Source organism: Pinus tabuliformis, chromosome X, assembly GCF_031772625.1.
Source record: "Pinus tabuliformis cultivar Carrire ecotype Pingquan chromosome X, CPIR1, whole genome shotgun sequence".
Classification (NCBI taxonomy): domain Eukaryota; kingdom Viridiplantae; phylum Streptophyta; class Pinopsida; order Pinales; family Pinaceae; genus Pinus; species Pinus tabuliformis.
Genome location: NC_142308.1, coordinates 1,383,918,431 through 1,383,940,248, shown reverse-complemented (window position 1 = coordinate 1,383,940,248; position 21,818 = coordinate 1,383,918,431). Strand labels below are relative to the sequence as shown.

General features: G+C 38.0%; 3 protein-coding genes across 3 annotated transcripts; all 3 read left to right on the top strand.

Annotated features, from left to right (window-relative positions):
• Positions 1-15,995: 15,995 nt before the first annotated feature.
• LOC149145209 (uncharacterized) lies at positions 15,996-16,391 on the top strand. The gene has a single exon (XM_089452371.1). The coding sequence runs from the start codon at positions 15,996-15,998 to the stop codon at positions 16,389-16,391; it is 396 nt and encodes a 131-aa protein (XP_089308497.1).
• A 521-nt stretch (positions 16,392-16,912) lies between these two features.
• On the top strand, positions 16,913-17,854 carry LOC149145208 (uncharacterized). The gene has a single exon (XM_089452370.1). It carries the CDS (start codon positions 16,913-16,915, stop codon positions 17,852-17,854), a length of 942 nt encoding a protein of 313 aa, XP_089308496.1.
• A 3-nt stretch (positions 17,855-17,857) lies between these two features.
• LOC149145207 (uncharacterized) lies at positions 17,858-18,385 on the top strand. The gene has a single exon (XM_089452368.1). It carries the CDS (start codon positions 17,858-17,860, stop codon positions 18,383-18,385), a length of 528 nt encoding a protein of 175 aa, XP_089308494.1.
• Positions 18,386-21,818: the final 3,433 nt, after the last annotated feature.

Genomic DNA, 21,818 nt, shown 5'->3' with positions numbered 1-21,818 from the left:
TAAATTGAGGAACAATCGCGACATGGGAATGGGAAAATCTAAATAAGATGCAGAGATGTAGCAAAAATGAAATTCTAAATTTGTATAAACTAAAGTTGATTTAGGGTGCCTAAGACTATATTTTTATTAATTATTGAATTAATATTGCATATAAACCTCCTAAAATTCAACCAACTTACAATTCAGGGCTTTGATCTCCAAGGTTGACTTTTGGTCATTAACATGGTGATGCCCTGTCTCAACCACTAAACCACAGACCAACAAACAAAAGACTACAAAGTGTTACGATCATTATTTTTCTAGAATCATTTTGTGAACTTACAATTCAAGGCTCTGATCTCTAAGTTTGACTTTGGATCATTAACATGGTGACGCCCTGTCTCAACCACTAAACCACATGCCGGATTATATTCTATTTTGTTCCACTTCAAGCCATTCTAGCTCTCCAGGATTTACGAAAATAATGTTTGGGAATTTTGCAGGGTTGTCTTGTAGCCAATCACTTTACATGTGCTTGAGATGCTCCATTCTGATGATTGAACTTGTTGACCCTAAAAATGTCTTCTGCTAAGGCTTGGGTTTTGAAAGTCAAATCGCACATAAACATTTCTAATAACCATTCAAAGATCATTTTTATTTGCATCTTAAAAATTGTTTATAATCTCCAAGTGTAATCAGGAAAGTTGGATACTTTTTCATAGAAGTGAAGATTACACTGGCCTTCTATCTTCAATCCATCATCAATTTATAACCATTTCCTATAAATTTCATGTACAATTTAATCTAGGTGATGAAGAGTTTGATAAGTGATAGCAGTGACTTTAATTTTTTTCACCATTCACCATGCAAAAGCCAATTGAATTGTCTATCAACTGTTTCTTTTCACCATCCAATCCCCCGAGATAGCTCAAAATTTCTGAGAAATTGTGTGGGCCTAGCTACAACCCCTCCAATAACAAAGGGTCCATCCTTCCTTCTTGTTGTTATGTCTTCCATATGCATAACAGTTGTGAAATAGATGTTTTATAAAGCATACCTGCACTAAAAGCTTTTCCAATCCATACCTACACTGAAAGCTTTTCGAATCCATACCTGCATTAAAAGCTTTGCCAATATAAAAGATAACTTTCATATCATTACTAAGGATCATATTAGCTACTATTGTTTTCGGAATGTTTTTAGTGTGATCATCATGTCAACAAAGAATGAATGAACCAGACAACAAAATCTAAATAGTTGGTCCCATAAGACATTACTGGGCTGATCCTGACTAAAATACTACCTTACTGGTTGATTGGGACCTTACTTTCTATAAGGACGCTACATAGATTTTGGCTTAAGGTCTTGAAGACACAGTGTTAACCAGAAGCTTGTTTATGCCATGTACAGTTTAAGCTGGGCATTGAAGAGTTTGATAAGTGATAGCAGGAACTCTCATTTTTTTACTATTCATCATGCAAAAGCCAATTGAATTGTCTATCAACTATTTCTTTTCACCATCCAATCCCCTGGTATAGCTCAAAATTTTCAAGCAATTGTGTGGACCCAATTATAGCCCCTCAAATAACAAAGGTCAATCCTTCCTTCCTATTGTTAAGTGTTCCATATGCATAACAATTGTGAAACATATGTTTTATAAAGCATACCTGCACCGAAAGTTTTTCTAATCTGGAAGTTGACTTTTAGATGCAAGTCCTCATGTTGATGTGATAGCATCCTCCCACACTAGGATACTAACATTACCAATGATTTCAGTGCTATGCCTTGTGAAATCATCTTTTCCTTGCATTTATTTTCTATAGGTTGTTGCATGCTATCTTACCACATTGACATGTCGATGTGTTGAAGGGCTTCCTATTAATTAGCACATAAATGATAATCGGCCCCGTAAGCACATGAAACAACCATTTGCCAATTGCCATCCATAAGACCAGTACTACCATAAAAACTACAAATGATTGGCTGCAAGAAGAAAAAATGAGAGTGTTGCCTTGAGGGAGGGCACAAACACGTAGGATAACCCCTTGTATCTGATGAAAAAGGCCATCAAACAGCCAATAAAGGAGGGCACTGGAGGAAATGAGGATGAAAAACCTTTAGAAATAGTTTGTTATGCAAAATAGAATGATGAAACCTAGTTTCATACCTAAAATTTACCCTAGCTTCAAACCTAGAATAGCTTTGAAACAATACAGAATAGAGAAAGAAGAGTCCACGGTAGCTCTGATACCATGTTGAGATTATAAGATAGTGGATTTACAATGAAACATTCAATAAACCCTAATCCAGTGCAACAGAATAACATGACAACACTTCAATAATGAGCACAATATATATGAATCCATACAATGTGCTTGAAAGAGAAATTCAACACAAAAAAGGATGATCATTATCAAAACACAAGTATTCAAGAGAGGGGCAATATAAGTAATATTACCCCTAGGTCTTTTATCAAGTAAAAACTTGAGTGATTAATTTACAAATGAGGAGGATGGTGTACACTGTATATATACAATATTACACCTAAAGCTCCATTCAAGTTTAGAGTGCTAGCCCCCAAATGATGAGATGACTAGACCAACATATTCAAAAATTGATAATTGATAAGTACAATAAGGTGGGTTAATTATCAATATGTAGGCTCAATAAAAAAACTGAGACCTCAAATAGAGGGCCGACACATGGCATCAAGTGTATATTAGCCATAATCTAAACAGCAATAAGTGTGCCCTTACTGCTGTTGTACAAATCTACGGTTGTACCTGATCATTGACTGTGCCCTGCTACTCTAGAGAAGATTGTCAGAGAAAAAAAAGGTAAAAATTTAAAAAAATCAATCTAAGTATATTCTATTTTATTCTACTTCAAGCCATTCTAACTGTGCAAAATTTATGAACATAATGTTTGGGAACATTCTAGGGTTGTCCTGCCGTCAATCAATTAACATCTGTTTCAGATGCTCCACCTCCCACGATTGAACTTGTTGACCATCAAAATGTCTTCTAGTGAGACTTTTGTTTTGAAAGTCCTGTACATGGTCACTGACTGCACCCTACTACTCTAGAGAAGACTGCCAGAGCTAAACAAGTAAAAATTTAACAAAATCAATCAAATTATATTCTATTTTATTCCACTTCAAGACATTCTAACTCTCCAGGATTTACGAACATAATGTTTGGGAACTTTGCAAGGTTTTCCTACAGCCAATCACATAGCATGTGCTTCAGATGCTCCACCTCCCAGGATTGAACTTGCTGACCCTGAAAATGTCTTCTGGTGGTAAAGTTGAATTCTTGGTTATCATGCCTACTCCAACCATTATAGCACATTACACATAGAAACATAGAAATTTCCCCCTCAAGACATGCAATACCTGCACTTTCCAAATAAAACGATAGTAGACTACCCCTATTGCCATGGAAGTGATCCAAACACTAGAAGCAATCACAGGAAGCAAATATGGATATCATTCAACCTTCTTCCTGCCTCTTTTCTCAGACACCTTTCTCCGAATTTCATTTATTTTCGTTAACTCAAATGCTAACTTTGACTGCAAGGGCTCATCAATATTTTCCTTCTCATCTTTCTCTAGGCCTTTCGCTATTTCTATTTATTGAGATCCTTCACTCAATGCCATGTTACACAATGTCAAGCTTTCTACACAATAATATTAAGCAATCCTAATACTAGTAAGACCAAGGCTGGGAATGTCTTGTTTGGGAAATGGTTCAATCTAGAAAAAATCCAAGGCAATTTTTTCAGGTATAATTGCATGGTAGGGGACTTTATTTAACCTCGTGGTCCATGACAAAAATGAATTCATCACCAATGTTGTCGGAAGAAACCAACCCCACATAACTCCCTCCTAATGCTTGTTCCTTCCTTCCTTGATTAAGTAATTTATGGATAAACTCTTCTCAAGTCTATAATCCTTACATGGCTAGAATTCTTCATAATATTTTTACAATAATGAAAGTATTCATTGTATTGGCATTACAAATGGACGATGCATGGTTTGTCACAAACCTGCAACTGTTAAGCATGTTATGTGGAACTACAAGATTGACAGAGACTTTTTGATATGACTTGTTGTTGAGTACAAACTTCTCTTTGTTGCAGCACTTTGTTATTAAATGGTTCCTTTTGGGGACAAATAGATAATCTCCAGGAACGAAAACTATGGGAAACCAAATCAGATTAACATATAGCTCCTTATGGAAACAACAATGTAGAACAACCTTCTAATCTAGTCCATTTTGGAGAAGTTTCAATTAATAGAATGGAGTGGCTATGCAAATCTCTAATATGATTGAAATTTTTAGGGATGATGTAGATGCATTGAGATCAGATACAAAATGGACATGCTAACTCTCCTTGCTTATGTAGGGATGGTGAACCGAGTATGTGGTAACTGTCTTTTGGGTTCATAATGTATCATTCTTGATTTGCATTTTTCTTGTGCAGTAGTGAAATTCAAATGTATTATTCCTAAAACAAGTGATACAAGGCTGAAGAGTGTGGCCATACCTAATTGGATTCTGCTTAAGATTTACCTTCTCTGAATGGATGACAAGCTCTCCAGTTATAACAGCATTGCATACTTTATGTTGTGTGTGATGAGTCATCATGGCCTATATGCACCAGGAGAGAAGCCTATTTCGGAATTATGCTAACAAGAACAATCTATATAAAAGGAAATATTACTGTGTCTAATATGAAAGATAGTGTGACATACAATGGATGGAACTGCCCCACACCTATCATCATGGCCTATATGCACCAGGAGAGAAGCCTATTTTAGAATTATGCTAACAAGAACAATATATATACAAGGAAATATTACTTTGTCTAATTTGAAATATAATGTGACATACAATGAATGGAACTGCCCCTCACCTCCACTTGGATATTGGTTGAATTATGTTTGTGACGGTAGCCATGTAACTGTAGTATGACAAGACATAATGCTAATTGACTTAGAGTCTGTAAGAAAAGAGCATCAATCTGTTCAAGGTACACATTACTCTTAAATGCTTGATTAGCTTCCCAATTACCCAGTTTATTAGCTCATTATACTTTAAACACATTTGAATAGTTCGTGTAATTATAATGGTATTTGCACTTACAAATGCATTGTTGCAATAAAAATTAGATGGTAAAGAGTCACGAGATTGATAATCCAAAAAATGACATGCACTGTCTAATTTCTGAGTTGTGTATGTCCCTTCTGCAAAACAGATCAATCGTTAATGTTATGATACTTTTGCTAGAATATCATACTATAATCTAGATTTGTTAGATTATATACAAACTTATTTAGTTCAATAAAAACAACTCTAAAATCGAGACCATGGTAAAATCTCAAGGTCCTGAAAATATTGGAGGCTTAGATCCCTAGACTACTGGAGTGCATCAAACATATGTTGTTCTAACTCTTAACCAATAAATCGCATCCCACATAGATCATCACAATATGCCACTTTCTCAAGTATTGTACAAGGTAAGAGACAACATCAAATCTTCTGCTTCCCTAGCTCCTCAACTAATTATGCCAGAAATTTTTCAGTTTCTATTTGAGTATCCAGCAAAAAGGAAAATTTTAGTCTATGTGCATAACAAAATGACTATGCCAACACTTTAAATTTGATACAGAACTTTGAGGAAGCAATCAAAATATTTTGATTAGTTTCTTCTCCAAAACTCATATGAACTTTGGAATCATATCATATAATATCAACTACATATAACAACTGATGGGACTTCAAGAAATATTAAATCTTTGAGATCAATCTCCCACTACAGAAATACACTCAAACTTACATTGAAGTTTCTTATGAAAAATTATAAATTCCTAACTTACATAAAATTTTATGGGGATTATGTCATACAAAATTTTATTGGCACTATACCTAATATCATGCATTTGGATCTAATTGAAACTACCTTTCTAAAAACATTAAGCATAGAAAATATGTTTTTTTTCATTTAAATGATTGAATTTAAACATGATAATGAGCAACCAGACAACAAAATCTATATAGTTGGTCCCATAAGACATTACTGGGTTGGTCCTGACTGAAAGACTACCTCACTGGTTGATTGGGACCCTACTATGTGTAAGGACCCTACATAGCTTTTGGCTTAAGGCCTTGAAGACACAGTGTTAAGAGAAGATTGTTTAATCCATGTATAGTTTAAGCTGGGCAATGAAGAGTTTGATAAGTGATAGCAATGAATATCATTTTTTTACCATTCATCACACAAAATCCATTTGAATTGTCTATCAACTGTTTCTTTTCACCATCCAATCCCCCAGTATAGCTCAAAATTTCGAGCAATTGTGTGGACCCAACTACAACCCCTCAAACAACAAAGGGTCGATCCTTCCTTCGTGTTGTTAAGTGTTCCATATGCATAACAGTTGTGAAACATATGTTTTATAAAGCATACTTGCATCAAAAGGTTTTCCAATCTAGAAGTTGACTTTCAAATGCAAGTCCCCATGTTGATGTGATAGCATCCTCCCACACTAGGATACTAAAATTACCGATGATTTTAGTGCTATGCCTTGTGAAATCATCTTTTCTTTGCATTTATTATCTATGGGCTATTGCATGCTTCTTACCACATTGACATGTCGATGTGTTGAAGGGCCTCCTAATGATTAGCTCACAAATGATAGTCGGCCCCATAAGCATAGGAAACAACCATTTGCCAATTGCCATCCATAAGACCAGTAATGCCATAAAAACTACAAATGATTGGCTACAAGAAGAAAAAATGAGAGTGTTTCCCTAAGGGAGGGCACAAACCTGTAGAATAACCCCTTGTATCTATTGAAAAAGGCCAACAAACAGCCAAGAAAGGAGGGCATTGGTGGAAATGAGGATAAAAAACTTTAAAATTAGTTTGTTGTGCAAAATAGAAGGATGAAACATAGTTTCATACGTAAAAGTTACCCTAGATTCAGACCTAGAACAAATCTGAAACAATACAAAATAGAGAAAGAAGAGTCCATAGTAGATGTGATACCATGTCGAGATTATAAGATAGTGGATTTACAGTGAAACATTCAATAAACCCTAATCCAGTGCAATAGAAAACTATGACAACACTTCAATAATGAGAACAATATATATGAACCCATACCATGTGCTTAAAAGAGAGATTCAACACAAAAAACGATGATCATTGTCAAAACACAAGTATTCAAGACTTGGCACTATAAGTAAGATTACCCCTAGGTCTTTTATCAAATAAAAACTTAAGTGATTAATTTACAAATGAGGAGGATGGTGTACACTGTATATATACAATGTTGTACACCGAAATCTCCATTCAGGTTTAGAGTGCTAGCCCCCAAATGATGAGATGATTAGTCCAACATAGTCAAACATTGATCACTAATAAGTATAATAAGGCGGGTTAATTATCAATATGTAGGCTCAATAAAAACATTGAGACCTCAAATAGAGGGCTGACACATGGCCTCAAGTGTATATTAGCCATAATCTCAATAGAAATAAGTGTGCCCTTACTATTGTTGTACAGATCTATTGTTGTACCTAGTCACTGACTGTGCCCTGCTACTCTAGAGAAGACTGCCAAAGAAAAACAATGTAAAAATTTTAAAAAATCAATCTAATTATATTCTATTTTATTCCACTTCAATCCATTGTAACTTTGCAGGATTTACGAACATAATGTTTGGGAACTTTGCAGGGTTGTGCTGTAGCCAATCAATTAACATGTGTTTCAGATGCTCCACCTCCCACGATTGAACTTGTTGACCATCAAAATGTCTTCTGGTGAGACTTATGTTTTGAAAGTCCTATACCTAGTCACTAACTGTGCCTTGCTACTCTAGAGAAGGTTTCCAGAGCCAAACAAGTAAAAATTTAACAAAATCAATCAAATTATATTCTATTTTGTTCCACTTCAAGACATTCTAACTCCCTAGGATTTATGAACATAATGTTTGGGAACTTTGTAGGGTTGTCCTATAGCCAATCACTTAACATGTGCTTCAGATGCTCCACCTCCCATGGTTGAACTCGCTAACCCTAAAAATGTATTCTAGTGAGGCTTGGAATTTGAAGGTCAATTCGAAAATAAACATTTATAATAACCATTCAAAGATCCTTTTTATTTGCAGCTTAAAAATTATTTATAATCTCCATGTGTAATAGGGAAAGTTGGATATTTTTTCATAGAAATGAAGATTGCACTGGCCTTCTATCTTCAATCTATCATCGAGTTGTGACCACTTCCTACAAATCCTATATCTTTAGATAAATTACTTTAGATGTTTTTTCTAGACTCAACTAAGGTTATCATCCATAAAATTATCAACAAGGTGTGTCAAACTCGATCTGTGAAAAAACACATATATTCTAGTAAATTTTGTTTTACTTGGTCTTACACAATTGCTTCACAGAATACATCATAGAACAAGCAGTAAACTAGATAAAACTTTTAATTTAAATAATAATGGGAGATTGCCCTTAAAAGTATTCTCTTGTTTAATCCCTAAAAGAAGTGGGAAGTAATTAATTAACTCAAAACAATGTTATCAAATAAGGTTCTGCAAATTCACTCGTAGGCATTTATCTAAAAATGAGAAAACATACATGTACAAAAGATCATTACCAAGGATCATATTAGCTACATTTTTAGAATGTTTTCAGTGTGATCACCATGTCAACAAAGCATGAATGAACTACACAACAAAATCTAAACAGTTGGTCCCATAAGACATTGCTGGGTTGGTCTTGACTGAAATACTACTTCACTGGTAATTAGGGCCTTACTATCTGTAAGGACCCTACATAGATTTTGGCTTAAGGCCTTACAGATACAGTGCTAACCAAAAGCTTGGTTATGCCATATACAATTTAACAGGATCTGCTACATACCCATCTCGATAGACATTTCCTTGGATTGTAAAAGCAGTTGAAGAACTGGTAGAAGTTGCAGGTGACACATTATTTTTGGTGGTCTGTTGATCCGGATTTAAACAGGAACGCAATAAATTACAGAGATGTGATAACCATAAAGACAGATATGCAGTGGAAATAATACTTCATTTCATTACTGTAACATGAAATATGCTTACAAATAGAAATAGAAATAACCTAGCTAGGGCGATGGTAGCTTATCTCTGAGAAGAGATGTGTTGGCTATATGCCTTTGAACTGTTTCAAACTATCTTACAATGAGGCTCAAAGGCCTATTTATTATTGAGAAACAATGGAAAACCCTTCACATCCCAAAACCTAACCCTAGAAGATGAAACGCCAAATTGTGGGCCCCGTTTTGGGGTGAGTTGGACAACGAACTTCCCGGGGTCGCGAATTGGTCGTATTATCTCCGTTTGACGTGCATGATAGCCCGTCGGAAAGATCTTTCCCAAAAAACATCATTTAGGGCCTCAAAACGGCTCCGGAAGTTTAGGACCCGAAAAACTACTAAAAATAGTAAACTGCGCTATAATTAAGGAAACTGAAAATGTTGAGAGGAACAATGGTGGGGGTCCAGGTGGACTTGGAAGGTGGCCACCAATATCCACCTGGATCATTCCTCCCCCCTTAGGAAGCAATGGTCCCCATTGTGTTGAGTTCATGAGATGGAGAAACTTTTGCTGAACTTGGTCCCTGGTGAGCCACTTGCCATTGTGATGGAGTTGGCCTGCTTTGACAACTCGATACAGTTGAATATTCTATTGGTGAGTATTCTTGATCTGTGTGTCCATGATTCGATCAGTTGCAGCTTGTTCCATGCAATCTGGATTTAATTCTGTGGGTGTGAGCTGTTCTGCAATGTCGGTTGTATCTAGCAATGGTGGAAAGTATGGCCGAAGGCGGTCCACATTGAACACTGGGTGCAGGGCAAGGAATGGGGGAATGCTGAGTTCAAATGCATTGTCTCCCACAGCCTTAGTAATGGTGTAGGGACCATATCGGAGTGGTCTCAGTTTTCGATAGGCTCCAGTAAGGCATTCCTTTTGCAAATGCAACCAGACTTTGTCACCCACCTGGAACTTGTGTGGCACTCGATGTTGATCATGTCGCTGCTTGAACTTGGCATTTGATTTCTCCAGAATGTCATGGACCTGCTGGCGAATATGTTGGATGTGCTCAATGAAGCTGGTCGCCTTGTTTCTTTCGGACTAGACATGAGCCGAATCTGTGTGAGTAGCTGCAAATGGCATGGCCACATCAATGGGGCATAATGGTTGGAATCCCAAGCCCACCTGAAAAGGGTTGTGGCCAGTGGAGCTGTGAAGAGCTCGGTTGTAGCTGTGCTGAACATAGGGGAGGCTCTCGTCCCATGTGCATGGATGCTTTGAGTTGTACATGCGCAGAATGTGTACAACCATCATATTAACAACCTCTGTCTGGCCATCAGTTTGAGGATGGAAGGTGGTGGACTTAGTGAGTTTGGTGTCCAGCATTGACCAGAGACTGGACCAAAATGTACTGAGGAACGGACTGTCCCGATTTGAGATGATAGACTATGGGATCCCAAAGTGAACCCACACTCGTTCAAAGAAGATTTTAGCAGTGGCTTCTGCTGTGATGTTCTTCTTGCAGGCCACCATGATGGCCATCTTCGAGAACCTGTCGACGGCTACAAAAACATAGTCATTTCCATGCTTAGTGGAAGGAAGGCCGGACATGTAATCCATGGAGATGGATTCCCAAGGTTGGCTAGGGGTAGGCAGTGGGGTATAGAGGCCTTGCTTCTTGATGGTCGGTTTGGCAATGGCACAGGCAGTACATGATCTGATGTACTTCCCAACATCTTGTCGAAGATTCAACCAATAGAAATACTTTTACAACACTGCCACTGTTTTCTCGACCTCGAAATGACCAGCAGCTCGACTATAGTGTGCTTCCCAAATCATCCTGGCACGCTCGCTTGAAGGAACACAAAGGTGGGGGTCCAGGTGGACTTGGCAGGTGGCCACCAATATCCACCTGGATCATCTGTCTCTCTACAAATGCCCCCAATTTCAGAGCAGGTTTGTCCTCCACAGGTCCGTTATAATTATTCCCATACATTGGATATAGAGTATACCCACCCACTTTATCAAACCCAGGCTAAGGCATCCAATGCCAGATTGCCAGGTCCAGTGCAACCACAAACAAGATAGCAGTGGCCTTCCTCAAACGCGCCCTCCTCTTGCTAAGAAAGGGCCTCCTGGGATTTGGATTGGGTATCTTATTTAATAAAGCCACTAACAAGATAGAAGTGGCCTTCCTCAAACACGCCCTCATAGCAGTGGCCTCCCTCAAACCCGTCATCCTCCTGTTGAGAGAGGGCCTCCTGGGATTTGGATTGGGTACCTGCTGCTGCCGGTGTTACTGCTGGTGCTGTCGGTGCTGGTTCTACTGAACTGCACCCCCTCCTCTTTCTCCTCTAATCGTAAAAGTTGCACACAGTTTTTCCTTCATTTGGGTTGGATCTGCTACATACCCATCTCGATAGACATTCCCTTGGATTGTAAAAGCAGTAGAAGAACAAGTAGAAGTTGTAGGTGACACATTATTTATGGAGGTGTCTCTGTCCACAAATGCACCCAATTTCATAGTGGTTTATCGTCCATAGACCCTTTATAATTATTCCCATACTTTGGATATAGAGTATACACGCCCCCTTTACTGTCATCATCATCCTCGTTAGGACTGTTATCAAATCCAAAATAAGGTGTCTAATGCCAGATTTCCAGGGCCGGCCACAAACAAGATAGCAGTGGCCTTCCTCAATCGTGCCCTCCTCCTGCTGAGAGAGGGCCTCCTGGGATTTGGATTAGGTATCTTATTTAATAAACCACTAACAAGATAGCAGTGCTCGTCCTCAAACACGCCCTCCTCTCGCTGAGAAAGGACCTCCTAGGATTTGGATTAGGTGTTGCTACTACTGGTGCTACTGAAGAACACCCCACCTCCTCCTCTAACCTTAGAAGTTGCACAAAGTTTTTCCTTCATTTGGGTTGTCTAGAAAGGGTAAGAAAACTCTGACCATGCCTTTTAATTCAGATTGCAATGATGCAGTAGCCATGGAAAAGAAAAAAAATAATAATAATAGAAGGATATAACTCTCACAAAGCAGAGGAAGAACCCTTGTCGCCTCAACAACCCTGCACACTGCAAAACAAGCAAAGAAATAAATATATTTTAGAAATCCCCGTCCCATCCATCAAAGAAGGGGCATGTATAACAGTAGGAAGAATTCCATCCGACCACTTTTCTTAAAACAGCAGCTACACATTAGGGTACGAAACCGAGAACCGACACATCTCAACGATAAAAATTCTGACGACCCGATCAAGAATATATGATTAATTGGTGCCCGAGGAAAAGTACAAATCCCACGAGTATTATAATGTTGAGGAGGCGGCTTGGGCTAATACAATGACAACGTAGAGCAAAACATTCAAATTCTTCGCTGCAGTCATCCATCATAATTGACAATTTTCGCGACGGCTAAAATAGGCAGATTAATCAAAACGCGCGCATTAATCGTGGCTATTCTGACCCACCAGATAGGTAATGTCTCCTCCTCTTTTTTCAAAGAAGATACTCTTGCCATTGAAAATTACTTATCAGATCGCCCATACTGATATGTGACCTCAGTGTTCATCAATATCAGTCAAGCCAAGACCTTGCCCGTATGGTCGATTTTGGTTTGTTGAATATCAATTTTCTTTATATTGTGTTTTTGCAGTTTGAGAGGTGTTAAAACTAAACGATAGAGACAAATTTAAACATGGGAGATTCCACTGGTGTTAACGAGACAAGTACAACTAAGGCCATCAAATACTCTTTATCATCTTTATCTAATCTTGCAAAAATGCTGCCCACAGGCGTTGTCTTCGTATTTCAGATGCTGTAGAATCTTCTCTCCCACAACTGCGACTGTGGAAACAGGAATAAGGTTTTGGTGGGAATTTGGCTGGGAATCCTTGGAATTGTGTGCTTCATTCTCTCATTCCCGGACAGCAATGACAAAGTGTCTCTCACAGACAAAAACGCGGTTCAGTGTTTTTATTCGTCGGCTCAAAGCAGCATACATAAGTGGGTTCAAGCTCTGCCTTTAGGGGCGAGTGTGGCAACTGGTGCGGTGTTCATTTTATGTCCGTCCAAGAGGCAAGGAATCAGTCATCACGTCACAACAAAATGACATAGTATACGAGCAAGTGGTCATCTCTGGCTATTGTCTGGTTGTCTAGGCGATTCTTGCGGTGTCTCTGGCTATTGTCTGGTTTGCTGAAATTTACAATAAAAAAAACTATGTGCCTTCTCTTATTATCCTACCAGCAGGATATTGCACTGAGTTTTTCATCAAACTATGTTAGGGATTTGACTTTAAAAGAAGGTGCAAAATTGCTCCAGTTTAACTTTGCATAATTGCTATAGTTAACTTGGCACATAATGTTTTTAACAATATTTTAATTTATTTATGTTTAATATCAGTCAAAAGTACAATTTTTTTTAACAATATTTAATTTATTTATGCTTAATATCAAATTAATCTTGAACTTGCTCATTTTAATGATTAAAAACTCAAAAGTACAATGTATTTTAATTTATTTATGTTTAATATCAGTCAAAAGTACAAATTTTTTTAACAATATTTTAATTTATTTATGTTTAATATCAAATTAAACTTCAACTTGCTCATTTTAATGATTAAAAAGTCAAAAGTACAATGTTTCATGACTCTTTCAGAATAGTATATATAAACCACAATTACCATATATTAATAAATAACAAATGACATAATTGAAAATTAATAAAATATGTTAGTTATCTGTCCTAGAGGAGAATATTTCAAAATAATTTAGTTGCTGTGTAATTTCAACTACTATAATTCTAATTTCCACCGATGCAATATAAATGTGTATCTTCATTGTCAAACATAATTTCTAAAAATACATTTTATAATTATATTTACAAAATATAATAACTAATTCTTTTAATACATTGACAATTTAGCTATTTTTTTTTATCTCTATTGTCAAACATAACTTCTAAAAATACATTTTACAACTATATTTACAACACCTAATAACTAATTCTTTTAATACATTGACAATTTAGCTAATTTTTTTAATTAAACGACACAAAAAAAATATAGTATAATAATATTTCGTCAACTTGTATTCCATAACTTCGTCTTAATTAATAATAACGTTGATGTTTTGTTGGACTGTACCTGGATCAAAACCCGTTGACCATACATTAATTGGAACAATTACCAAACTTATAAAAAATGTCATAAAAAGAAGGCCGAATATTTGAAAATTATAATATATTTTTTTCACCATCCATTAATTCGAACATTTTCGGAACTTCAAAAAATTGTGATAAAAGAAAGCCAAATATTTGAAAATTATATTTTATTTTTTTATTAGTGTTAGACATCAATTTGACTATTTTCATCTTGATATTCGAAAACAATATGAAAAAAATGTAAATGAAATAATGAGATAAATTTTTTACATTGTTTGAAGGGAGATTAAAGGGAGATTATTATTTGTATGTATTTTCTATGAAATCGTATATTAATATAGTTTTATAAAATAAATGGTTAATAAATATTAATTTATTTAAAATATTAAAATATTTATCTCAAGATATATTTTACATAGTTATAATTAAAATAAATTATAAAAAATAATTAAATTATAATTTTATAATAGTATTATAGATATATAAACAATAATCAATTATTGAATTGAGACTTCTGTGATCCATATCAAATTTTCAAAATCACAAAAATTTCTCCATGTGATTTTCGTCGAAGAATTCTCCAAAAACAATAATCAATACAAATTTAATGTCATAAATAAAATTTTATTTTAATTTTATAAAAATATTGTTAGTGATAAAAAGAAATTATATATATATATATATATATATATATATATATATATATATATATATTAAAAAAACAATAATCAATAAAAATTTAACGGTAATGAAATTTGTGACATTTTAAAATTAAAATGAAAAATAAAAATGTTTGAATATTTTGAAATAAATTTCAACCATCGATTCTTACTTATTATTTAAATAAATTTCAATTCTTTTTTTCTTTTTTTTTTTCTAAATTTAATTTAATATAATAATTTTAATTTGATATTTTAATTATATTATACAAATAGGATTGTGCTCATCTCTTTAGGATAGTTTAATTCTATTGATTCTATTATAATATAAGTGCTTACTAAATATAATAGTTATTAACTCTTAACTAGGTATTAGTGTAATATTAAACACTAATAAAATTAAATTTAATAAGATCTTAATTTAATTATTAATTCTATTTAATAAAATTTATAAATATATATTATTCTATTAATATCATTATCAAAAATTCAACCTATGAACATTAACGCGACCAGGGAGCTCTGCAACTGCGAGCCTCGGCTCCCCACGAGATCCGCCCTTTGCGGGCTCTGAACCTGCGATCCTCCCCGCCTTCTGCAGCTTCTCCTCCCTGCGGGCCTGCCTGTATCAGCCCTGATCAGATCTAAGACTGTCAGTCGACCCTCTGGCTAGGGCGTGGCCGCTGCTGCGCTGCCCTTGTGGCGGCCGGCACCAAGCCTGACCATATGGAGACACAGGGCCAAGATCCGCCCTCTGATCCTGCCGTTGATGCTTTTAATCAGCTCCTGGCAGGCTTGCCTCTAAAAAAAAAGAAGTGATGCCTCAAAATTCGTCAAGAAACTCGATGAAATTCCTGAGATCTCTTTGCCTTCGGAGACCCCCATGCAAGTAGCTTTGTCGCTGGCAGATCGTGGACTTATTAGCCAATTCACGGGACTTTGGCCCTCTCCGAAAACTACAGAGCAATGGGTTATCAGGAATTGGGCGCCGATGATCAGTCAAAGCGTTACCTCATACTTTCTAGGGCGAGGGTATTTTCTTTTCGAATTTACCTCCAAAGATGACAAATATCTGATCTTTTGAAATGGGCCATATTTCATGGGTCCTCAAGGTCTTTACCTGAATAAATGGACCCCGGATTTTGACCCGGTGGTTGATGTTCCCAAGGCTATTCCAGTATGGGTTCATCTCCCAAATCTGCCAGTTCACTGTTGGAACTGGGACTCCTTGAAACACATTGGCAACTCCTTCAAGAAATTCATAGATCGGGCAAGCAACAAGGATCAATACGATTGTGCCAGGATCTGTGTAGAGGTAGATCTAGAGATGGGTCTACCAGAGGCAATCAAAATCAAAGTCAGCAGTTGGTCCCATGTGCAGATCTTGGATTATGAACAGCTGCCATTCAAATGCAGGAAATGCCACGTTTATGGCCACTTCGCTAGAAACTGTCCAACCAATGCAGAGCCAGAGAAAGGGAATGAAGAGGGCTAGAGTAAAGTTAGGCGAGCAAGAGCCAACCACAAGGAGCAGAAACAGGGTGGACCCTCTGGCAAAGGCAATCTCCAGGTTAATGCCCAGAGGCCTCCTCCCAAAATGGTGCAAGAAAACAAATTTGACCCTCTAAGCCAACCAACAGAAGACACACCAGAGGTAGAAATCCAAAAGCCAGACTCTCCAAGTAAAAGCACACCTCCAGCTTCCCCCAAAGAAGTTGAAAACCCCAAAGGCATGGCCCTAGAGGGTGAGGAAGAAGAGCAAGAAACGGATGAGTCAGAAGAAGAAGGAGAAATAGGAGAGTCCCAAACCTCAGTAAGAAGATCTACAAGAGGCCGCAAAATAGACAAAGAAAAAAGAGAGCAGCAGACCTACAAAGATAAGTTACAGGGCAGCCAACCAACTCTGGAAAAACTGCTAGCCTCAAAGCCCAAAATGTTGAAAAATCAGCCCCAAGGCTCCAAGGGAGCCCACCAAAAACATAAATAATGAAGGTCATCTCCTGGAATTGCAGAGGTATGGGGAGCAAAGTTAAGGAAGAAGCCATAAGAAATCTAATAAGAACAGAAGCCCCAGACATACTTCTCGTCCAGGAGACCAAGCTGGAAGACAAAATCTTCCTGCAAGCAAGCAAAAATTTGTGGCCTAAAAGTGAAGCAAGAGCAATCTCAGCCAGGGGTGCCTCAGGAGGGATTGGTACACTATGGAACTCCAATAAATATGCTCTCATCTTTGAAGCGAGCAACACTCATTGGTTGCTGCTAAAAATGCAGAATCTTGACACAAAGGAAATTTTCAGTCTCTTCAATGTATATTCTCCAGTCAATATCCGGGAGAAAAAGGATTGCTGGGACACTATAAGACGACAGGCAGACCTGAAAAATCTGGAAAATACAATCATTGCTGGAGACCTCAATCTCACACTTCACTCGACTGAAAAAAGGGGAGGAAGTGCAGTCCAAGATCCGGCAAGAGAATGGGCGGAGGATCTTTTGCAAGATTGGGACTTGCTGGACATCAAGCCCTCATCAGGTAAGTTCTCATGGTCTAACAAAAGAGTAGGCCCTGGACATATTGCTGCCAGGCTAGATAGATTTTTCATTCAAAGCTCTTTCCTGTTACTTGGTCTAGAACCTAGAATGCACATTCTTGCTAGCAGCGTCTCGGATCATAAGCTTGTAAAGCTAGAGATCCTTGCCCACCTAGATTTGGGCCCCATCCCCTTTCGATTTAGTCCCGTTTGGGTAAAGGAGCCCCTTTTCATGCAAACAGTCAAAGATTGTTGGAGTCAGCCTGTCAAAGGTTCACCCTTCTTCATTTGGGAGGAAAAGCTCAGAAGGGTGAAAGGAGTCCTGAAACGTTGGGCCAAAACCCTTTCCAATCTTGCGACAGAAAGGAAAGTCATCAAAGCCACTCTTACCTCTCATCAAACCCGCATGGAGAGCGCCACAATCACATAGAAGATGATAGACCAAGAAACTCAGCTGCAACAGAGCTATCATAAGGCCTGCCTAGCCGAAGAAGAATTCTGGAGATTAAAATCTCAAAACCTATGGCTTAAAGCAGGGGATAGGAATACGGGTTTCTTTCATAAGCAAGCCGAGGTGAGGAAATTATTTAACACCATTTCTGAGATCAAGGAAGACAATGACACGCACAAGGAATTCGCAGACATCAAGAAAGCAACCTTATCTCATTTCCAAAACTTGTACAGTGATGAACAAGAGTCGCTCCATCACCAAGAGCTGCTAGACATCATCCCTCAAGCAATCTCTCCTCATATGAATAGGATTCTAGAGGCCAAATTCACTAAAGAGGAAGTTAAAAAGGCCCTCTTTGACATGGATCTAGACAAGGCCCCGGGGCCAAATGGCTTCTCCGCCAGGTTTCTTCAAGTCTGTTGGCCGATTATTGAAAAGGACCTCCTCAAAATGATACAAAAGTCTCAAAATTCTCAGAAAATAGGAGGAAGCACAAACTCTGCTTTCTGAGCTCTCATACCAAAGGAAAAAGGCGCCAACAACTTTAGCAGATTTCACCCGATCTCATTATGCAACACTGGGTACAAATTAATCACCAAGGTCATTGCAAATAGACTGAATCCCATCCTGCCAAGAATTATTCTGGAAAATCAAGGAGGCTTCATCTAGGGAAGGCAAATCATGGACAACTTCACTCTCGTTCAAGAGGTAATACACTCAAGTCTTCTCCGAAAGGAACAAGGTATGGTGATCAAAATCGATTTAGCAAATGCCTTTGATCGAGTTAATCATAGATTTCCTTTAAAAGTCATGTGAAAATTTGGTTTTGGAGAAAATTTCATAAAGTGGGTCTGGGCATGAATATTAGAGCCTTGGATTGTCCCCCTTGCAAACAAAAGAGCCACTGAATTTTTCAAAGCCCTAAGAGGTCTTAGGCAGGGATGCCCCCTTTCCCCTCTTCTTTTTGTCATCCAAGCCTCTGTCTTCAGCTTTCTGTTAGACAAAAAGATGCAAGATCAAGAAATCGATGGTCTGAGTATAGCTAGAGGGGTCAAAAGCATAAACCATGCCTTATTTGCGGATGACACCTTGCTGTTAGGCAGTGCCACCCTCTCCTCTGCCTCTAAGTTTAAAGCTGCCCTCGATGTCTTCAGTAAGGCCTCAGGCAGCGCTCTTAACAAGAATAAATGTCACATATACAGTTGGAATACCTCGCTCAGGATTCTCTCTGCCATCTCTAGATGTCTGGGCTTTGCAGCCTCACCCTCCTAGACCTCATTCAAATATTTGGGCCTCCCTATCTTTCATAAGAGACTCTCAATCAAAGACTGGCATCCTCAGCTTGAAAAAATCAAGTCGAGGATCCAAACCTAGGGCTACTGCTGGCTCAACGCTGTTGGCAAGTCAGTCCTTATAAAATCTGTGCTCTCCAGCCTCCCACTATTCCAATTTGTAGGACTCCTTGCTCCAGTAACCATTCTAAACAAAATGGATGAGTTTATGCACAGGTTTTTCTGGAAGGGCAGAAAACAGAATGAAAAGAAAATTCCTCTCATTAGCTGGGAAACTATTACCAAGCCGCTGTGGGAAGGTGGATTGAATTTCAAAAATATATGTCAGCAGAATGTGGCTATGGCAGCAAAGACCATCTGGAGGATCATTGCGCCCAAACCTGGATGGGCCCAGCTGGCTCTATGGAAAAAATATTTCAGAGGCCCTCGTTTAAGATGTCTAGAGAATGAGATCCAATTGCAGAACTCGTCATTCCTCAAGCTGTATGCAAAAGCAGGCCCGCTAATCAAAACGCACTCATTCTGGATCCCTGGGAACGGCAGGAAGATTAGCATCTGGACTGATAGAATAATGAATATGGATTCTATTGAAAACAGAACCTCCATCAGAGAACTACGCTCCTGGATGGACAGAAAAGGGTTGCGCACTCTCTGGGACATATCTCTATGGCACGATTCGACTTGGGCAGGTTGGAAAAGCGTTGAAGTGTCGGACCAACTGCGCAGTGAATGGATCACGCTGCTAGAGCACCTCCACGGCCTGGCACCCACACAAATGAGGAAAAAGGATCTGAAAGGATGGGGATCGACTGACAGAGGTTACACGGTTTCCATGGGTTACATTAAGCTAAATGAGAGACCTCACATTCCCCCTGATCCAGCACCTTGGCAAGGAGTTTGGCGCATTCCCTCATGGCCCAAGATCGATTTTTTTGCTTGGCAACTCTGTCATGGAAGAATTCTAACGTATGATATTTTGCAAAGGAAAGGATTTCACGGGCCATCCATATGCTCATTGTGCAAAGAAAATTCTAAAACAGCTGCTCATTTAATACTTGAATGCAAGTTCTCCAAACAAATTTGGCTCTCTTTCATTCAGAATCTGAATCCCAACTTCTTGATGCCTTGTTCCATTGTGGAGCTGTTCTCCAATTGGGTAGCCAGATACCCAGGTCCACCTCCTAAAAACCAGGTAATTAAAACAGCATGGGCCACTCTTCCAAAGATTATTTGCTAGTAGATTTGGCTTGAACACAATAAAAGAATTTTTAGAAGCACAAAACAGAACAGCAAGGCTTTAGAAATCAAAATTAAATGCCAAATCAAGGAATGCTTAGTTGATATTAAAGATGATACAAACCTCAGCCAACAGGACATTACTTGGGGTTCCCTCCTTGACTTGCAATTCCAACCAGCAGTCAGAATCGCTCTTCCTAACAAAAACTGGCAAATAAGAAAATCTGAAGATGACTTTCAAGATTGGCTCAAATCGCTCTCAAGGCATTCTCTCTTCTTTGATGGGGTAGCAAAGGGAAACCCGGGCAAAGCTGGTGCAGGAGGTGTCATTGTGAATCCATATGGGGAAAAAATCCATTCCTTCGCGTGGGGGCTTGGACATACAACCAGTATTCAAGCTGAGGCTCTGGCCCTATTTCAAGGCCTCAAGTTCCTCAAAGATATAAATATTGAAGAAGCTATTGTAATCAGTGACTCCCAAATTATTATAAATGCAATGATATCTAATTCCCCAGTGTTGGACCTCAAGCTAGCAAGACTGATATCTAGAATCAAAGGCCTTGGAAAAGGCTTCCAGAAGTTAAACTATTTCCATGTGTTGAGAGCCCTTAATAAAGAGGTGGATAAAGAGGCCAATAAAGTTGCTCTCCTCTCAACAAGGATCAAGCAGAAAGACAAAGAAGAATCATGGGATCCCATCCCTTAATCTGAATGCTGCCATGTTTTACTGTTTGCTCTTAAAGCAATTTGTTTGTATCTCCAAGTGGGGGAAAATTTCAGAAATCGAAAATATAGGCACTATATCAAGGAAGAAGTCTGCAAGTTTTAGAGGCATGCTCACTCACAAAAGTGAATCGCACCAGGACACAGAAGTCCTCTATGTAATCAGTTTTTTGGCATTTAGCCCAAGAGAAATATAAACATCCCATACCCGTTTCTGTCAAAAAAAAAATATCATTATCAATAAAAAAAATACTATTAAAAATAATATATTAATATTAATCTTATTTTAATTTTATTACTTAATTAAAATAAATTTATATTAATAACAAATCTTTAAAATTAAGTAAATATTAAAGAATTGGGTGTATATTTATAAAATAAACTTATTACATATAGGATCTAGGCAATGAGTCTGGATCCGATCCTGGTAGGTAAGGTGATAAGCCAATCGGATTAGCCGAGTGGCGTAGCAAAGCAGATAAGCCAAGCGAAGCAGCCCAAGGATCAAATCCTGGTAGCAAGGGGAAGTAACAAAGCAAAGGGTAGTAGCCCACTCGATCCCAATAGGCATTGTAAGATGAAGGGCCTAAGTAAGATCCATAGGGGAAATAGTCACAAGCGTTCGAGTCACAAGCGTTGGACGGACCAAAAAAAGAGCAAAAAGACCAGCCTCGCCATAGGCAATTAGGAAA